This window comes from Protopterus annectens, chromosome 5.part0 (assembly GCF_019279795.1).
Source record: "Protopterus annectens isolate FY-2018-M chromosome 5.part0, PAN1.0, whole genome shotgun sequence".
NCBI classification, from domain to species: domain Eukaryota; kingdom Metazoa; phylum Chordata; order Ceratodontiformes; family Protopteridae; genus Protopterus; species Protopterus annectens.
Genome location: NC_056735.1, coordinates 1976201573 through 1976219084, shown reverse-complemented (window position 1 = coordinate 1976219084; position 17512 = coordinate 1976201573). Strand labels below are relative to the sequence as shown.

The window sequence follows — 17512 nt, the reverse complement described above, 5'->3', positions numbered from 1 at the left end:
GAGCACCCAGAGGAAATCCACAGGAACGCAGGGTGGCCATGCAGACTCTGCACAGAAGGTAATCCAGCTGAGAATCAAATAGGAGAACCTCTTGCTGTGAAGCGACAACTACTAACCGCTGCACCACTGCCCCTCCCTTGTATCATGTTCTTTTGTTCAGACTTCTCTTTTTATACAGCATTGGCTACATTTCTTAAAACTGAAGTAAGAAAGAAGGAAAAAAGCAGGGGCACCTGTTTACATCAGTATCCCTATTACACTTGAAAATAACAGAGAAAGCTTTACTTTATAGCATGCGTGTTACATCATGCATTATAAAAATACTACTGTTAAAAACAAAATTTTGTTTTACTTCCAGTTACTTTCCCCCCCTCTATCCTAAATATTTTTCAGAACATTAATGACATGAAGTAGGGAATATGTTTTGGAGTCCCCTATAAGTTTAACAAAGTCAAGTCGTCCAATATTTCAAGGTTTTCTTGTTCTGTCTTGTTAATGGTTTGTAATCCCACATTATCTGTCAATTTCAGAGTTGCTAATTTTCTTACTGCTGACCTCTACCTTCCAAATTTATTTATTTAGCATTTGTTGACCTGGAAAGTCCGACTAGGTTCCACAGATCCTGTTTTCAGTGGAGGGCCGGGGAGAAATGCTCCAGAAAATCCAGTCTATGCTTCATTTCCAACATAATCCTGGTTCTTCTAGTTAACTCTTGTGCTTTTTTCCTGTCTCTCAAGAATTTTCCTTTGAAACACTGGAGAAGGTTTTACTGGCACAGTCTCTGGATGGGCTTCATTACCTGAAGAACAAGAAGCAGAATTTCCTTCTGTTTGATAGCTCAGTTTTTGTTGGACAAACTTTTGTATTCCCTTCCCAATTATGTTCTGCATCAAAAAAATTATTTTGAACCTCCAGGAAAGAATATTCCAAAAAATAGCTAGATACAGTGGCTTGAATCTCAATGCCCATTTCTTGACATTTCCTAAGTGCTGGAATAAATTTACTCTTCTACCTAATGTACAGTGAACAACCATTTTCCACAAACACTCTACTGTCTCCAACTTTTAGCACTTTGTCCTTCTGCCACCGTTTTGTCAGAATCAACTCTTTCTGCTGGTAGGATGGCATCTTTACTATTAAAGGCCCAGGTTGCTTTCTCATGGCTAGATATCGAGGATACATATGATGTGCCCTTTCAAGTAACGACTCCTGCTGTGGAATACCAGTCCAGCTGCATATATGTGCTTTCAAAAAAGCAATACATTCTGTTCCTTCCAGCTTTTCTGGTACAGCAGAAAATCTCAGGTTTTCCCTATGTGCTCTGTCCTCCAATTCCATTATTTTTGGAAACATCTCTTTTTGAGCAGTCTCATACTCAGCCAGCCTTTTCTTCATTTTGACCTCTGATGTTTGCAGCCACTGTTTTGTCAGAATCAACTCTTTCTGCTGGTAGGATGGCATCTTTACTATTAAATGCCCAGGTTGCTTTCTCATGGCTAGGTATCGAGGATACATATGATGTGCCCTTTCAAGTAATGACTCCTACTGTGGAATACCAGTCCAGCTGCTTATATGTGCCTTCAAAAAAGCAATACAGTCTGTTCCTTCCAGCTTTTCTGGTACAGCAGAAAATCTCAGGATTTCCCTATGTGCTCTGTCCTCGAATTCTATTATTTTTGGAAACATCTCTTCTTGAGCAGTCTCATACTCAGCCGGTCTTTTCTTCATTTTGACCAGTGATGTTTGCAGTTTTATTACAAAATCTGAATATCTGTTTAAAGCTTTTCATTTTTTCCCAACCTTTTCTGTTATTTGAGTTGATACACTCCTTAATCAGGCCTGAGTGCATTTTTACCTCTAGATTACTGGAAGTCATCTCTTGCACCAAAGCTGGAGCTTGCACTACTTTTTGCTGAACAACTGCAGAATTCTTCCCAGTTGGTGTTTTCTCCTCATCTTTTGTAATTGATTTTCTATCAGGTTCTCTGCATTTCTGTTTTGCTGGCATCCAGACAATGCCTTTATTATGTAGTTACTGAAATTTACCCAAAAAGAAGTTCACTGGCATTCTTTTCTGAGTTTCTGTTTTCACACTGGGACAGCTGAAATTAAGCTGCTTAGTCAGTGTGCAGCCATCTTGGTAGTCCATGCTGTTAATGCCTTGTATTCTTTTTATGGAGGAACCTCTGTAACGTTCCATTTGCTACCTGTGCCCAATCAGGTACCGAGTAAAGGGGTATTGTACTCAATGATGGGTCTGATAAGGGCTGAATTTTTTTCCTTTCTCAAACAAGAATGTTGTTCAGGCTACTACAGAATCAAAAGGTTAGAAAAAACTAACTCATTTCCTCCAGTAGAGCTCTTTTGAGTGAGTACCTTTAACTCCCAGTGGGTGTGGCTTCAGCCTTTAAAAAATGAAGTTATCACCTTACAGTTCTAACAAATACTTATTGACAGAGGTCATATATCAACACAGCTGTGTTTGCCATCATATATGCTTCAAGATAAAATATTCTGATGCCTTGTGTGTAGCACGGTTTTGGAATTATTACTGCAAACATGAACAGGCAATATTTGACGCCTGGAGGAGCAGTAGGAGGTGACTGCAAAAACGCCTGTAGACGTCACTCGGCTGTAATGCATCTAGAGTATTTAGAAACCTGTGACATCCAGCTTAAATTAGTTGTTTCAGTGCAGTCATTGCCAGCCTTGCCTCCACAAGAAATAGGTCATCCAAGAGTGCACAAAGGCTGGAAGGAGGGGCGTAAAAATAATCAGTTGTATTGTAGTGTAGTACCCCCACTCCACTGAATACTGCTCAGTTGTGCGCATTCCCTGCATGACTGAGAGCTGGTTTAGGTGTGGCGTCACTGATGGACACATTATCAACACCCACAAATATGTGCATATATTAAAATCAAGAATGGGTTACTGCATACACATAAAACACTAAATATTTGTTGAGAATAAGGAGCAAAGCCAAAAATAATTTTTTTTTTGGGGGGGGGGGGCAGGTAATGTTCTCAAAGAAGGGTAATTTGTAATTAAATGTAAAAGGTTTTACATCATTTACATTTTCTAAACAATCATTATGAAACCTCTAATGTCTGGCATTACTGACTAATTATAATCCTCATTTTACCAGAAAATCATTTGAAGGAGATTAATATACATTACAGATAGATAGCATAAAACATAAGTGCATTCCTGATGGCTTGCAACTATTAAATCAATACACGGAAAAGCATACAAAATGTGTAAATAAATATATAACAAGTGCATAAGTATAAAATATTAAATACAGCCTGTTTGCCTTCAGGCTCCTGAATGAGATAGCATAAAACATAAGTGCATTCCTGATGGCTTGCAACTATTAAATCAATACACGGAAAAGCATACAAAATGTGTAAATAAATATATAACAAGTGCATAAGTATAAAATATTAAATACAGCCTGCTTGCCTTCAGGCTCCTGAATGTTACCCACATCGGTAAAAGTACTGCAAACATAAGTCCAGGAAAGGGGGATAGAAATTTACACGTCTAGATGCAAATCAAAAACATTCAGGAAAACAAAGTTATATATACCTATATACATATTTTTATATTAAAATGACCACCACAAAGGTAGTTTTAATGTGCCTCACTCCCCCAAACCATAGTAAAGAAATAATATTTTACACTTTTGATAGGGCTAGTTAAGTTAAAATGTATTTATTGCTCTTTCTTTGCCTAAATGATTAGAAGTATAGTAATACAGTATAGGTAATCAGCGTTACAGAAATATTTTTTGTCATTCTGTTCTTAACAGACATGATGGGTGTATGCATTACTGGTACTGCACAGGGCTATGGGTAGAGATTACATTACAGTATAACCGAATAATCACCTTGAGCTAGATGTCATACTTGGTGTTAAAAAATGGGCAGAATGCAAAGTCAATCAGATGTTCTCCAAGAGGGTATTAATGGATAGGTAGAGACATACATCAAGTCTGTCTTCTTGGCAGCATATTAAGCTTCTGTGAACTACAGAGTGAACATAAAAGTGTACCATGCTGTTTTAGTTTACTAATTAGGTCCACTTAGTTTTAGTTAAAAAAAAAAAAATATATATATATATATATATATATGAAATTAAACTAAGAGAAAATAAAATAACTATAGCAAGTAGCTACAAGGAGTTGCTGGCAGGCAATCACTCTCCTTGGCACATAAGCCTTTAACGGGGGTGGGAAAATAAAACAAAACTAATGAAGTTAGCTGCATTACAATGTGTGTGTGCAAGTAACAGTATGTGCATGCACGAGTGAGTGCAAGAGTGTGCGAGAAAGACACAGTGTGTGTGCGTCTGTGAAAGAGAGACTTTCTTACAGTGTATGCTGAAGAATTCTGGATATAGCCAACAATAATGACTGAAAGATCCAAAAAAAAAAATCAGAAAAACAAAATGTAGATATTACCTCAAGTAACTTAATTTGAGAGGTTCACCATCAACATGTTTTACTAAACAATAAGTAGTATGACAAACCAGACATCTTTTATGAAACAGAACATAAACATGAAGCAAAATCATGGACAATCTGCAAGATTAAGGACAGCAGAGTTGTATGTGAGGTGAGAAGATGCATTCTTTTGCACTGCACGGAATTTTTCCATTCATTTGATAACAACGAGACATCGGAGGTGCAGACGGTAAAGAAAGTGGTTAAAACTGCTGGGAGTGTGTGCATGTTTGTTTGTGTATATTTGTGCGAGTCTGTGCCTCTGCATGTTTGTGGGTATGAGTTTCTCCAAATGTATGAGAAACTCCCTCTCTGCCTCTACATCTGTTATTGTGTACGTATGTATATACACATATATATGTATATGCACACGCACACACACATATGAAGCTCACTTTTTATGACATATTAGGTGGAACTACTTTCCAGATAAATAAAAAAAAATTCTAATAGTAAAACAAACACAATCCATATTATAGGCTCACAGATTAGCAATAGACTAGCTGCTGTGTGGCCATTTCAAGCCTAGCCAATTACGCCATGTGAGAATCAAACTCTGCACCTTGTGTGTGTAAGGTAAACACCTTAGCCATTATACCAACCTTCCACCCACCTGATACACTTAGAAAAGGGACAAATAATGTCCTCTAGTGTGGGTGTTAGTGGGAAAATAATGGACTTTCCAAGGGTGAAGCCCAATGACACAGACCATTACTTCACCAATAACTCCCACCATTGCTGCTTCCTTACAGAATCCACTTTAATGACTGTATAAATCTAGCAAAAACAAAACAGTCCAACTACTATGGTCCAGAACATAAACCAACACATTTTAATAGATAAAAATGAATGGATAAGCGATTTTGGGTATAAACGAACCCTTCATCAGATCTAAAAGACAGCATCACGAAGCACTATTTAAACTACTAACAACCAATCAAAAGTTGAGCAAAAAACATAAATTAAACTAAAAAAAATAAAATGCCATTAGTAAAAAATATACATCGACTGAGAATCAAGGTTATCATCGTTTAAAAAACTGCATTTCGTAGTAACAAGAAAATCACTCAAAATCATTTTTATTTATCTCCCATAAGGACTCATCAGTAATAAACTAGAACCGCATATGCATACATCACTTATCCAATGAGGACAGCATATAGATAAATATGAATGAAATAAAATATAATGCACCGTTGTCCCAGGCAAAAGGAAGCTTTTTCAATCCATAGAGTAACATGTAAGATCTAAGATGGACGTAATGGGTCTAAGGGACACTAAAGGAGGCCACTTTTTTCCGAAGACTAATCCTGCGAGATACTGCAGTAGTACTGTTACGTCATCCAGGAAGAAGGACATCAAATTTCTGTTAACTTATTCATCTGGCACTAGATGCATAAGTGAGGTCATTCAAGAGAACTGGAAGATTCTCACAAGTGAGGATGACCTACGGAGGATTGTAGGGGATCACCCATCCTTCTGCTATAAGAATGGTCCCAATTTGAAGAGACAATTATGTCAAAGAACGAGACTGCCCACTCAACAACTTTCCAGTAGGATTGGCACCTCTTGTAGACTATGTAAAGCATGTAAATATATTTCTGGTGTAAATTAGTTTATGCATCTGTTTGAGAAGAAATACAAGCCTCATTTATATGCTGATTGTAAGAGTAAAAATGTGATGTATCTTGCACTTTGCATAATATGTGATAACATATCAGGGCCATCTGCAATGACAATATTAAGAATGTGTTAGCCAAACATGTTTTAGCCTTCCATGATCACATTCTCTTTTATGGTCCTTCAGGTGCTGCCTGACAATTATAGAGGGAGTGACATCACCAACCAGACAGACTGCAGAAATGAGCTGGATAACAGAACTGCAGGTCAATAAGGCACCAGGACTTAATGGACATATCCCTCTTAAACCAGCACTCATGAGACATAGATTGCCCTGTAATACGAAAGTCCTATCTGTACTTTCAAGACACATGCTTTTTTGCTTTTTGAGTTTCCCTTTGCCTGGGACAACAATACATTACATTTTACTTTGTTCATATTTTGTCTACATGCTGTCCTCATTGGATAAGTGATGCATGCATATGTGCTAGTTTATAGGTTCATATGTTGGTACTGGGCTATCTGCCTGAAGGCATATTATTAGCCCAGCCACGTTGTGCGGTATTCACCGCCCCTTTAGTAGTTCCCTAGACCCTTGTACTAGCAGCTAGTACCCTTGGCCCCTATCTAGTAGTGCTGTTGGTGTGATCCCCAGTGTGAACTTTCTGTTACTCATCCACTCATCAAGGTTCCTCTTGAAGAGTGATAATGAGGGACTTTGTCTTATGTAGATCGGGACCCTGTTCCATAGTAAGGGAAGTCTCTGCGAAGGGAATCTATCCCTCCAGCATGTTCTATTCATTGTTGTGTTGAGGTTTATATCCCTAGAGCGTGTAGCTCGAGTAGATTTGGTTTTGCTAAGATGGAGCATGTTCAACAATTCTGGGTTGGACATGGCTCTGTACGTTAGACAGAGATAGCCTCTGAGAAAGCGGTATGCAACAGAGAACATTCTTAGCTTCTTCAATCGTGCTGCATAGGGCAATTGTTTGAGGCCAGTAATCCTCTTGGTTAGGTACCTCTGTAGTCTCTCCAGCTGCTGGAGATGTCTAGCCAGGTACATTCCAATTGGTGCATTGTATTCAATAATGGGTCTGATGAGGGAAGAGTAGAGGGGTACCATTACATCCTTAGATCTTGATGCAAACCCTTTCCTGATCAGATGGGTCACATAGAAGGATTTTCTAACCACTTTGGCAACATGGTTATCAAAGGAAATTACTACTAATTATTATTACTGATGAGTCCTTATGGAAGATAAAAAATTATTTTGACAGGTCATTAGTCTGTCTCTTTCTGATTGGATTACTGTCACTAACGGATAAACAGTATGAATATTCAAGGCTTCAACCTATAGTCACCGAGTCTTTTGGTAACACAGTGAATGTTTTTTGATTGGATATTGTTTTGTTCAGTCCTTTCCGATTAGATTCGTGATATTACCACTTGTTGATGTTATTGTTTTTAAGCACATTTATATACTACAAGTATATGATACATAGATTTATAAGTATTTATTTGTTTCGCTTTAATCTTGAGGTTTCTTCTCAATTACGAGGTTAAGATGGACGTTGAGCCATCGAGTTCATTGCTACGCTGACCTTTTTTGTGCTTCAGTTAATTAAATTAGTATATGCGCACAACACTTTAGAATTTTGATTGCAGTTTGTGCTCGTCTGTTTTTTTAGCGCATTTTAGTAATAGGTCTCCATGAGAGTTGGACATTTATTACCACTTTTTAATAACGTATCAGGCATACACTGGATTGCTGTAACACTGTAACATTGGTGCCATTTATTTGCTATCTCAACTGCTGCAGTACACGTTTTTATATTTTTACATTATATCCTATAATTTTATATGCATTTACACCTGAGAGAATGCGTGTCGAGCTTCTATTTGGAGTGTAGTTTCTTGATCGATAGTATGTACTCTTTTTGGGCTGAGTAGTGGAGTTATGTCTCTATATACTTAATCTATAAGAACTAGACTGTTTTCATTGGTTTCTATAGTCAGGATTTAACCAATGACAGCTTGATTTCTTAACCAATGGTACTTTTTATATATGCATTTTTTGAGTGGCTCAATGAATCAACTATAGGAGACAGTTCTCAATGAAAGTTTTTCAACTAATAATTATTGATGTTTTTGAATGATTTTCCTATTACTATGAAATGCAGTTTAACTAATGATGTCCTTGACTCTCAACCAATAATACATATTTTTTTTTTTTTTACTAATGGCATTTTGATTTTTTAGTTTAATTTATACTTTTTTGCTCAAATTTTGATTGGTTGTTAGTAGTTTAAATAGTGCGTTGTGATGCAGTCTATTAGATCTAATGAAGGGCTCGTTTATACCAGAAAACACTTACCCATTCATTTTTAAAGTGTTGGTTTATGTTCTGGACCGTTTTGTTTCTGCATTCTCATTTCATAGGTTGAGCCTAGGCTATCGGCCCTAGGGCCTATACCAGCCTAGCCATAACAATTCCCTGGATATTTCTTCTCACGATATTTACTTCCCTGGACCCCTGTCTAGCAGGGCGACTGACGTGATCCCCGGGGTGAATTTCCTATCTCCTATCCAATCGTCAAGGATCCTTTTGAAGAGGGCAAAGGAGGCGCTCTGCTTGACATGTATGGGCAGTCTATTCCAGAGAATGGGGAGTCTCTGGGTCAGGAACCTATCCCTCCAGCATGTTTTGTTCACTGTGATGATAAGGTTTAGATCCCTGGAGCGTGTGGCTCTGAGGGATTGGGATTTCTTTAAGTGGAGCATGTCCAACAGCTCAGGGTTTGACATGGCCTTGTATGTTAAGCAGAGATCGCCTCTGAGTAGACGATATGCCAGAGTATAGCTGGAGTTTTTAGACGGTCAGCATAGGGCATCTGCTTTAGGCCTGGGATTCTTTTAGTGAGGTATTTCTGCGGCCTTTCCAGCTGTTGCAGATGTCTTGTGAGGTACATACCAAATGGGGCATTGTACTCTAGAATGGGTCTAATGAGGGAAGAGTACAGTGGGACAATGACCTCAGTTTTTCTGGATGAAAAGCCCTTGGTGATTAGGTGTGCCACATAGAAGGATTTCCTGACTGTTGTGGCGATGTGGTTATCGAAGGTGAGACCCCTTATCCACCTGTGCCCCTAAGTCTCTCATCACACTTTCAGTGCTTAGTGTACTGCCACCTATGTGGTAATTCATGGGTACATGGTTTTTCCCAAAGGGGATAACTATACATTTCTTGGCATTAAGCTTGAGTCCATGGCTCTGGCACCAAGCATCTGTTTCTGTAAGGCCCTTTTGTAGAATATCCACATCATTTGGGGATTCAGTAATGGCTCCCAGTTTGCAGTCATCTGCGAACTTTGTTAGCCAGAGTCCCTTAGTGTTGGCCTGTACTTCAGAGAAGTAGATGCCAAACAAAAGCTGTCCCTGGACTGAACCCTGAGGTACTCCACTTGTCTGCAGCTGGATTTGGAGTCAGCTGCTTTTACAGTCTGGATTCTGTCAGTAAGCCAGTTGGCAACCCATCGAGTGACGTAGGGATTTATGCCCAGCTTAGTAAGTTTATCTATGATTCCAGAGTGGGGGATGGTGTCGAAGGCCCTGGCGAGGTCCAGATGCCCTACCTTCATCCACAGCTCTGGGAGACTGATTCTAAGAAGTCAATCAGGTTCAGGAGACAAGATCTGCCCTTCACGAACCCAAACTAGGTAGGGTCCAGTGTTTGAAGGTTGCCAATGTCTTTGTTTATAAGTTCCATGATAATGTGTTCCATGCCATTGCAGATCAAGCTCGTCAGACTGATGGGACAGTAGTTCCCAGGATCCAAGGTGGAACCCCCCCCCCCTTGTGGAGTGGGATAACTGCAGTGCGCCACTCAGTGGGCACGAAGCCGGAGGTGAGGCTATGATTAAACATGACACTTAGATGAGGTGCCATTTCATTTTCTAGTTCATGTAGTACACAGTTTTTTGCATCCTGGGATTTTCCTCTTTTCTGCAACAGTTTCTTTCTTCTGTTGCATAGTTTGTTTATCGCAGGGGAACACCAGATTGGCTTCCTTTTTTGGACAATCCTGACTTTTAGGAGCTGCTTGGGGTGTTTTTCTTTTACATACTGTAAAAAATGTTCTTGCTTTCAGCAGTTCTTTGTTTAGTTTCACATCTGTATTTCTCAATATGCAGAACATGAAAATAAAATAAGTGTATCAAGAAGTAGGCCTGTGTAATACTGAATATCAACTAACATTCATGTTTGGTCAGCAGTATGTTCCCCATCCATATACTTCTTGGATATGTCACACTGTAAAACAGCTGCCAGTATAAAATTATGAGAAACATTAATCTTTGTTATATAGTTACTGCTGAATATATTAGTAAGTGTTCGACATTATGAATGTGTAACTGATGAATGTATTAATAGTTGGTAAAGGTTCACCATTGTGAATGTAATCATAGCTTAGTAGGTAAAGCAGAAATGGCAAATAAGCTACACCTTCCGCTTCAGGAATCTGATTCTTCCACACCCAGTTATATTTTGTGCATATACCGCTCAAAATCCAAGCATTAAAAAACATAGCACTGGCTTTATAAAAGTCGTAGCAGGGAGGTGGGAAGAGGATCACTTTCTGATTTTTCATATTAGAAAGTCTTTATATATTATCTAATATATAGTTAGTGGCACTAAATGCTTGTATAGGCTTAATTTATTTATTTAAAAGTATGCACTCAGATCACAGGATTGACATTGGTCTGGTAGTTGTGTTGTGCGGGAAAAAAAAAACATTGAAAACTGCAAATGTCCAGACATTTTAGGACCAAAAAAATGTAGAGTGCTTCCTACAATATTTGTATAAAACAGTTATTTTGTATCTGAAACACCTTCTTACTAAATGAAACAGCAGAAACAAAGGAACAAGTTTTTACTTTGGCAAAAAAGTGAAGCAGAGTCCTTTGCACTGGTTGTGGGTTATAGTCTTTCCTACAAAAATCTCATATTTCCATGAAAAACATCCCACTTTGAAAAAGTAGCAACCTTAGAGCTTCACAAATCTAGGAGGTGCTAGCAAGGCTAAACATGAAATACTAAATCATTGCACTTGAGAAATATGATTTTTGAGTAGAGTAAAATCTCAGAAACAGCAACAGGCATAGTTCCCAACCTTCCATCTTCAAAATGAGGAACACTAGCCTCACCATGGGGAACAAGAGGGCAAAAGGTGGAGCACATACTAACAACTTCAACTAGGTCGTCATAGAAATGTTAAAATATGCTGGGTTAATGAATTAATGTGTTTCTTTTCCATTTACCATGGATATATCAGTTAAAAAATCCAACTTCGATGTGCACGAACTTTTTAAGATCCTCTCAACTGTCCAGATTTTCGCAGAACGTCCAGATTTTTGCCTCATATTTTTCGTCTGTTCCTCACTTTTTTCCTGGCCAATCTTCGGAAGATCATTCTGGACTGAAGTCAGAATATACTGACAAACATTACATATTCTGTAAAATTTATATCAGCTTTTTAACCTAAGTGCAATATTTAAAAAATGTTCCTACTTTTGTGCCTTTGTTTCCCCATCCTTTATGGCTTGGTCTAGATTTCTTGCTCTAAAAGGTGGAGAGGTATGCCCCAAACGAGGTACGCTTCTCGTAATGGGGTAAACTTGAGAGATACTGCAACTGGGTGCTGAAAATGACTCTCACTATGAAACATTAGGAGTCCTTCAATGTTTACAAAAGCAGAGACTATCGTTTTCACCCCCACGTGACCGAAAGGTGATATGAAAAGAAAAATAAAGTGTACATCGCATTAACATAAGGAACCGCAGACCGACAGCATTCACTCAGATTTTACTGCCCACTCTAGAAAAAGATCGGAATTAAACGGCTTACTATATCCCTTTACAAAAAATAGACAATAAATACAGATGTTAATTGATAACGCACTAAAAACGCGAAACAATCTGCAATGTCACACAGCGAAGTCTGCAACTAAAATAACATTTTACATTTACTTAACATATCCGCTGAAAGTATAACAGACATGACTAAAGCATACTGCAAAATACCTACGCAAATACGCAGTAAGACAAGTCTTACCATCCATAGTCTCTCGCACACTATTTAACCCAGTATCACTACTACTCGCCATGGTTATTCATTTTCTTCACTACCCGGAAATGATTGTTGTTACACAAACGTGGATCTATTATTGGGGTCGCGTACACTGTAGTACAAGCCTCTAAAGTACATCGTACGCCTGAAATGAAAATGGTGTTAGGATAAAAGAAAATCACTTAGTTTTATTTTTTTGATACGATTCATGTTCAAGACATACTGACTCTATACCTTTCGCATATTATAGTTATTTTCTTTGTATTCCTCTTAAATACTTAATCAAACATTATTATACACTAGTTACTAAGGAAAGAGTTGTATTGTTCGAATTTATGGGCCCGCTCTAAGGTAATTGGATAAATGAAAATATTGGCGTTCTTCAGTTGGTCGGCAACTAGCTTGGTGCGCTGTGATTGGACTAAAAAGAAGAGAGGCGGAAAAATTAAAAAAAAATGAACGCTTGGGGCTGTTTACGAAATTGAGAAAAAAATGTGATGCTCTGGCTTGAACTTTTGGCAATAATTAACACAATATTACGTACTCAGACGTGGGCTTTTTGTTGAAGTTACCTGCTGATGTTTACAATTTAATTGAAAATTTCGCTGCCTTTAAGGTAGGTTTGTTACAATGGGGGTTGATCTTTGGCTTCCTGTATTCGCTATCCTAAAGTGGAATAGTTGAAATTTCAGCGTTTTGTAATTTTATTTATTTATGGTGTGTTTGGTTTTCAGCAGCCGTGGTTATTGTTTTACAGCTGGGATGTGCAACTATTTAATATCGTTTAAATATGTCTCCTCGTAGTCTTTGCTAGCTGCGTTTGACTTCCATGCGCCCCGTTTAGAAAAAGGTGTGCAAAGGATACGAGAGCATATATCTCCACTGTCCTTGGTTTTGCCTCATAAGTTTGCTTATGGGGAAGGATTACACTTGACAATTAATGACAATTTTTAGAATTATAGACTTTTTACTTCAGAAAATGTATGTTAATTTGCATTCACTTATTTTGTCACCTTCTCAAGTTAATAGTATGTGTCCTTGATTCTGTGAGATAATGTGCTCTGACCTCCTAAAATCAGTGATGTGATGTTCTGTTCTGTTCATAGATATATCCTACACTAAAGACTGCTAGTGCCCTTAGAAGCCTAGCAGTGCTACCCAACTGTGACCCACAAATTTGACTTGTATGGGAGTGATTTACTGACTGCCTCTGTCCATCAGCGACATTGGTGCCAGTCAGACCAGGGGAGAATTTTTGATTACCCATTCCTTGGTCCAAGTGGCGCTTATATGTAGGTAGGGAGGATCGCTGCTTCACACGGATGGGGAGCCTGATCCAGAGAATGGGAATGCTCTTTGAAGCATATCTGTCTCTGTAGCATGTTCTGTTTATGCCGCAAACAAAATTTAGGTATTTTATTTATTTATTTGACATTTGTTGACCAGGCTAGTCTGTTTGAGCTTGTGCCCTTTTTCAGCGGAGGCCCAGGGACAAAATCTCCAAAGAACAAGTTTTAAATACTAATAATAAGTGGTTTCTCACCCAGAAATAGTAGTTATTGGCCGTTTGGGTAATTTTTCCATCTCTTTCAACTTTCTGATTTAAAAGCCCGCATTTGCACTTGTTTCTTCCTGTAACTAGTCTAGTTCAGGTACAGATTCTTAGTTTTAGCACTTGAATTTGCTTATTTGTGCTCAACACTTGTTCAAAACCTGTTGTAAGCATTAAATAAACTACAGATTACAGCACTCATCCTTCCTCATTACCTAGAGGAAAACAGTTTTTGTACTTGCTTTCCTCACTTGCTTAGAGAAAAACAGCTCTTGTACTCCCTTTCCTCACTTGTCTAGAGGAAAATAGTGTTTTATTCAGACATGTCCAAGGGTCCGTCCCTAGTCTTCTCTCCTGTCTATCTGATGAGTCTGGGCATCTTGGGGCAATGTAGCAATTGCCTCATGTACACAGACAACCATCTCCTCCTACCACCCAACATTACAACCTGTGAGAGATGCACTTGTATAGCCAAACTGGAGGTAAAGCTCTCTCCAACCAAGATTGAACTTGACAGTCAAGAGGAGAAGTTAAACACTTGCACCACACAACACTCATCACATAGTCCCATTAAACTACACCACCAAAATCCACAGATAGAAATACAAAAACATTCGCTGAGGCTCTCAATAATCTGTTCAAGCAACAGAGACCTCCAAAGCAGAAATGCAAGCAACCTTCACCCCTCCCCCCAACACAACCCAAATGAAACATAGCCCACCGACTGTGTGCCACTCGACCACAGCCCATACGACAGAACAAAGTACCTAACACACTAGTCATAGGTGACTCTATAGTCAGGCACACTGATGTCCCACTCATCAGGCTAAATTGCCACATAACCCACGCACTCGGGTCACTCCACAAGAAGTACAAATATGATTCTGTCATTGTCCATGTTAGTGTGAATGACCTGAGACGTACCTCCCTAGACTACATGAAAAGAGACATGGAAGAGCTCTCCGATCTTGTAGCCCAAGCAGGTATGACCCTACCCCTGAGTAGCATCCTGCCATCGCCCAGAATGATACCGCAGTACAAGGACAAAATGATTGACTTCAACAATTGGCTAAGCTTCTGGTGTCATTCTAAGGGGATCCAGTATCTGTCTGCCTGGGATGACATGGTCGACAGACCATGATGCTTTTTTCAGAGATGGCCTGCACCTGTCACCCCTGGGATTCCAGATACTGGCAAGGCTCTTGCTGCCCCTTTAGTGCCTTTTTGTGGCAAGGTTCAAATGACAAATTCACCACTGTAACAGGAACAGGCAAGCAAAAACTGCTGCTCAGTGCTAGAAGTCTAAACCTCAGAATGCACTCCCTCGTGGCACTCCTTAAAATGGAGAACATCGATATCTGTGCAGTGACTGAGATCTGGTTCAAGGCTCCAGAGAGCACCCCTGCATTACCAGGCTATGGTTATCCAAGTGCTACTAACTCTGGGCAAAACTGCAATCCAAATTGTAGCTTGCTACAGATCCCCCACCATGCCCCCGGATTCCCACTCCTCTTTTCTTGATATACTGGAAAATATTAGGGTTCAAACAAATACCCTAATAATGGGCGATTTCAACTACCCCACCATTAACTGGGAAAACTACTCGTGTACCAACTCCTTCGCTCAATGCTTCCTGGAATTCATAAATTCCAATGCTCTGGATCAACTTATCCACACCCCCACCAGGGGCAACAATATCCTAGACCTAGTCATTACAGAGTGACCGGTGTTCCACACCTGAAGTCAACTCCTTGTTGGTCAGATCCGACCATAAGCTAATCACCCTGGATATCCACATCCTGCCCCCACCCCATTAAGGAAACCACAGTAAATAATTTCTCCAAAGCTAACTTCATGCTTCTTAAGACAGAAGTGGCGAACTTCATGACACCCGTGCAGGTGGACAATACAGTTACGACTGCTGAATCCTACACAAATGCACGCTAAGCACTTGCATGAGTGCATGGACCGTGCTATCCCAAACAGAACCAAGATGCTATCTTCCAAAAAAAAAAGGAAGCCAATCTGTTGGTCCCCTGCCATAAACAAACTGTACAACAGAAGGAAGAAACTGTTGCAAAAGGGAGTAAAATCCCATTAGTGGAGGAGTTCCCTGGTCAGCCTCAGTAAGAAGCTGAGATCCCTTATAAGATCCTCCAAAGCTGGCTATGAAAACAAAATTGCCACTGATTCTAGGGAAAACCACAAAATATTCTATAGCTATATCAAGAATCTCAATGGCAACACCCAGATCTGCTCTGAGTTACAGCACAATGGCACGAAAATTACAGAACCAACTGATATTGCCAACATCCTGGCAGATAGGTTCAGTGCTAACTTTACCCCCCTCTCATCCCCTAAAGGGGCCATATCTATACAGGAAGAATGCAGAGTCCCTGTAATCATAACTACGCAGGTAAATGCTGCACTCTAAAGGCAAAAACACAGCATCCATGGGACCGGACAACATCCCTGGCTGCGTTTTACACAAACTTCAGAATGAACTGGCTCCCCACCTAAGCACCATGTTCAATCATAGCCTCACATCAGGTTTTGTGCCCACTGAATGGCACACAGCAACAGTCATCCCACTCCACAGGCTTTGTGCCCACTGAATGGCACACAGCAACAGTCATCCCACTCCACAAAGGGGGAGCCACCACTGATCCTGGGAACTATCGCACTATTAGCATGACAAGCCTAGTCTGTAAGGCCATGGAATGTATCATTATGGAACTCCTAAACAAAGACATTGGTAACCTCCAAACTCTAGATCCCACCCAGTTCGGGTTTGTGAAAGGCAGACCATGCCTCCTGAATCTGATCGACTTCTTTGAGGCAGTCACCAAAGCCGTAGACGAGGGTAAGGTGGTTCACACAGCCTATCTTGACCTCACCAAGGCTTTCGATGCCATTCCTTATTCTGGAATTATAGCTAAACTCACTAAACTAGGTATAAATCTGTATGTCACAAGATGAGTTGTCAACTGGCTCACTGACAGAACCCACACTGTAAAAGTCGCAGACTCCAAATCTGACTTCAAACTAGTGACAAGTGGATTACCACAGGGTTCAGTCCTGGGACCTCTCCTGTTTTGGTATCTAATTCTCTGAAGTACAAGCTAGCACAGAAGTGTTCGCAGATGACTGCAAAATAGGAGCCATAGTAGAGTCCCCAAATGATGTGAAGGGCCTCACTGAGACAGATGCCTGGTGTCAGAGCCAGGGCCTCAAGCTCAATGCCAAAAAGTGCAGTCATCCCCTTTGGTAAAAACTCTGTACCCATGAACTACCACATAGGCAGCAGTCTACTTAATGCCGAATGTGTGATAAGAGACCTTGGGACCCAGGTGGACAGTAGTCTCTCCTCTGATAATCACATTGTCACAGTAATCAGGAAATCTTCTGTGTGGCACACCTCATCACAAAAGGGTTCTCATCCAGGAAAAAAAGAGATCATTGTTCCCCTCTACTCGACACTCATTAGACCCATTAGAGAGTACCACGCCCCTTTTGGAATGTACCTCACAAGACATCTGCAGCAGCTGGAAAGGCCACAGAATTGCCTCACAAAGAGGATTACTGGCAGATGTCCTACACTGACCATCTCAAAAAAACTCCAGGTTTACTCCGTAGATATCGCCTACTCTGAGGTCATCTGTGCCTAACATATAAAGCTATGTCAAACCCAGAGCTGTTAGACATGCTACACC

General features: G+C 39.9%; 2 protein-coding genes across 5 annotated transcripts in view; one reads left to right on the top strand and one right to left on the bottom strand.

Annotated features, from left to right (window-relative positions):
* Positions 1 to 12404, bottom strand: part of MZT1 (mitotic spindle organizing protein 1) — a 590874-nt gene extending 578470 nt beyond the window's left edge. Inside the window, exon 1 of one of the 3 annotated variants that reach the window (XM_044071745.1) lies at positions 12206 to 12404. In XM_044071745.1, the coding sequence (XP_043927680.1) occupies positions 12206 to 12284 (79 nt within the window). In that variant the 5' untranslated portion in view covers positions 12285 to 12404. The remainder of the gene's footprint in view (positions 1 to 12205) is intronic. The other 2 variants (XM_044071744.1, XM_044071746.1) reach the window with 2 other exon arrangements.
* Positions 12405 to 12686: 282 nt separating this feature from the next.
* BORA (BORA aurora kinase A activator) overlaps positions 12687 to 17512 on the top strand; it is a 1242116-nt gene continuing 1237290 nt past the window's right edge. For both annotated transcript variants that reach the window (XM_044071743.1, XM_044071742.1), the window contains exon 1: positions 12687 to 12863. The gene's annotated coding sequence lies outside the window, so the exon portion shown is untranslated. The remainder of the gene's footprint in view (positions 12864 to 17512) is intronic.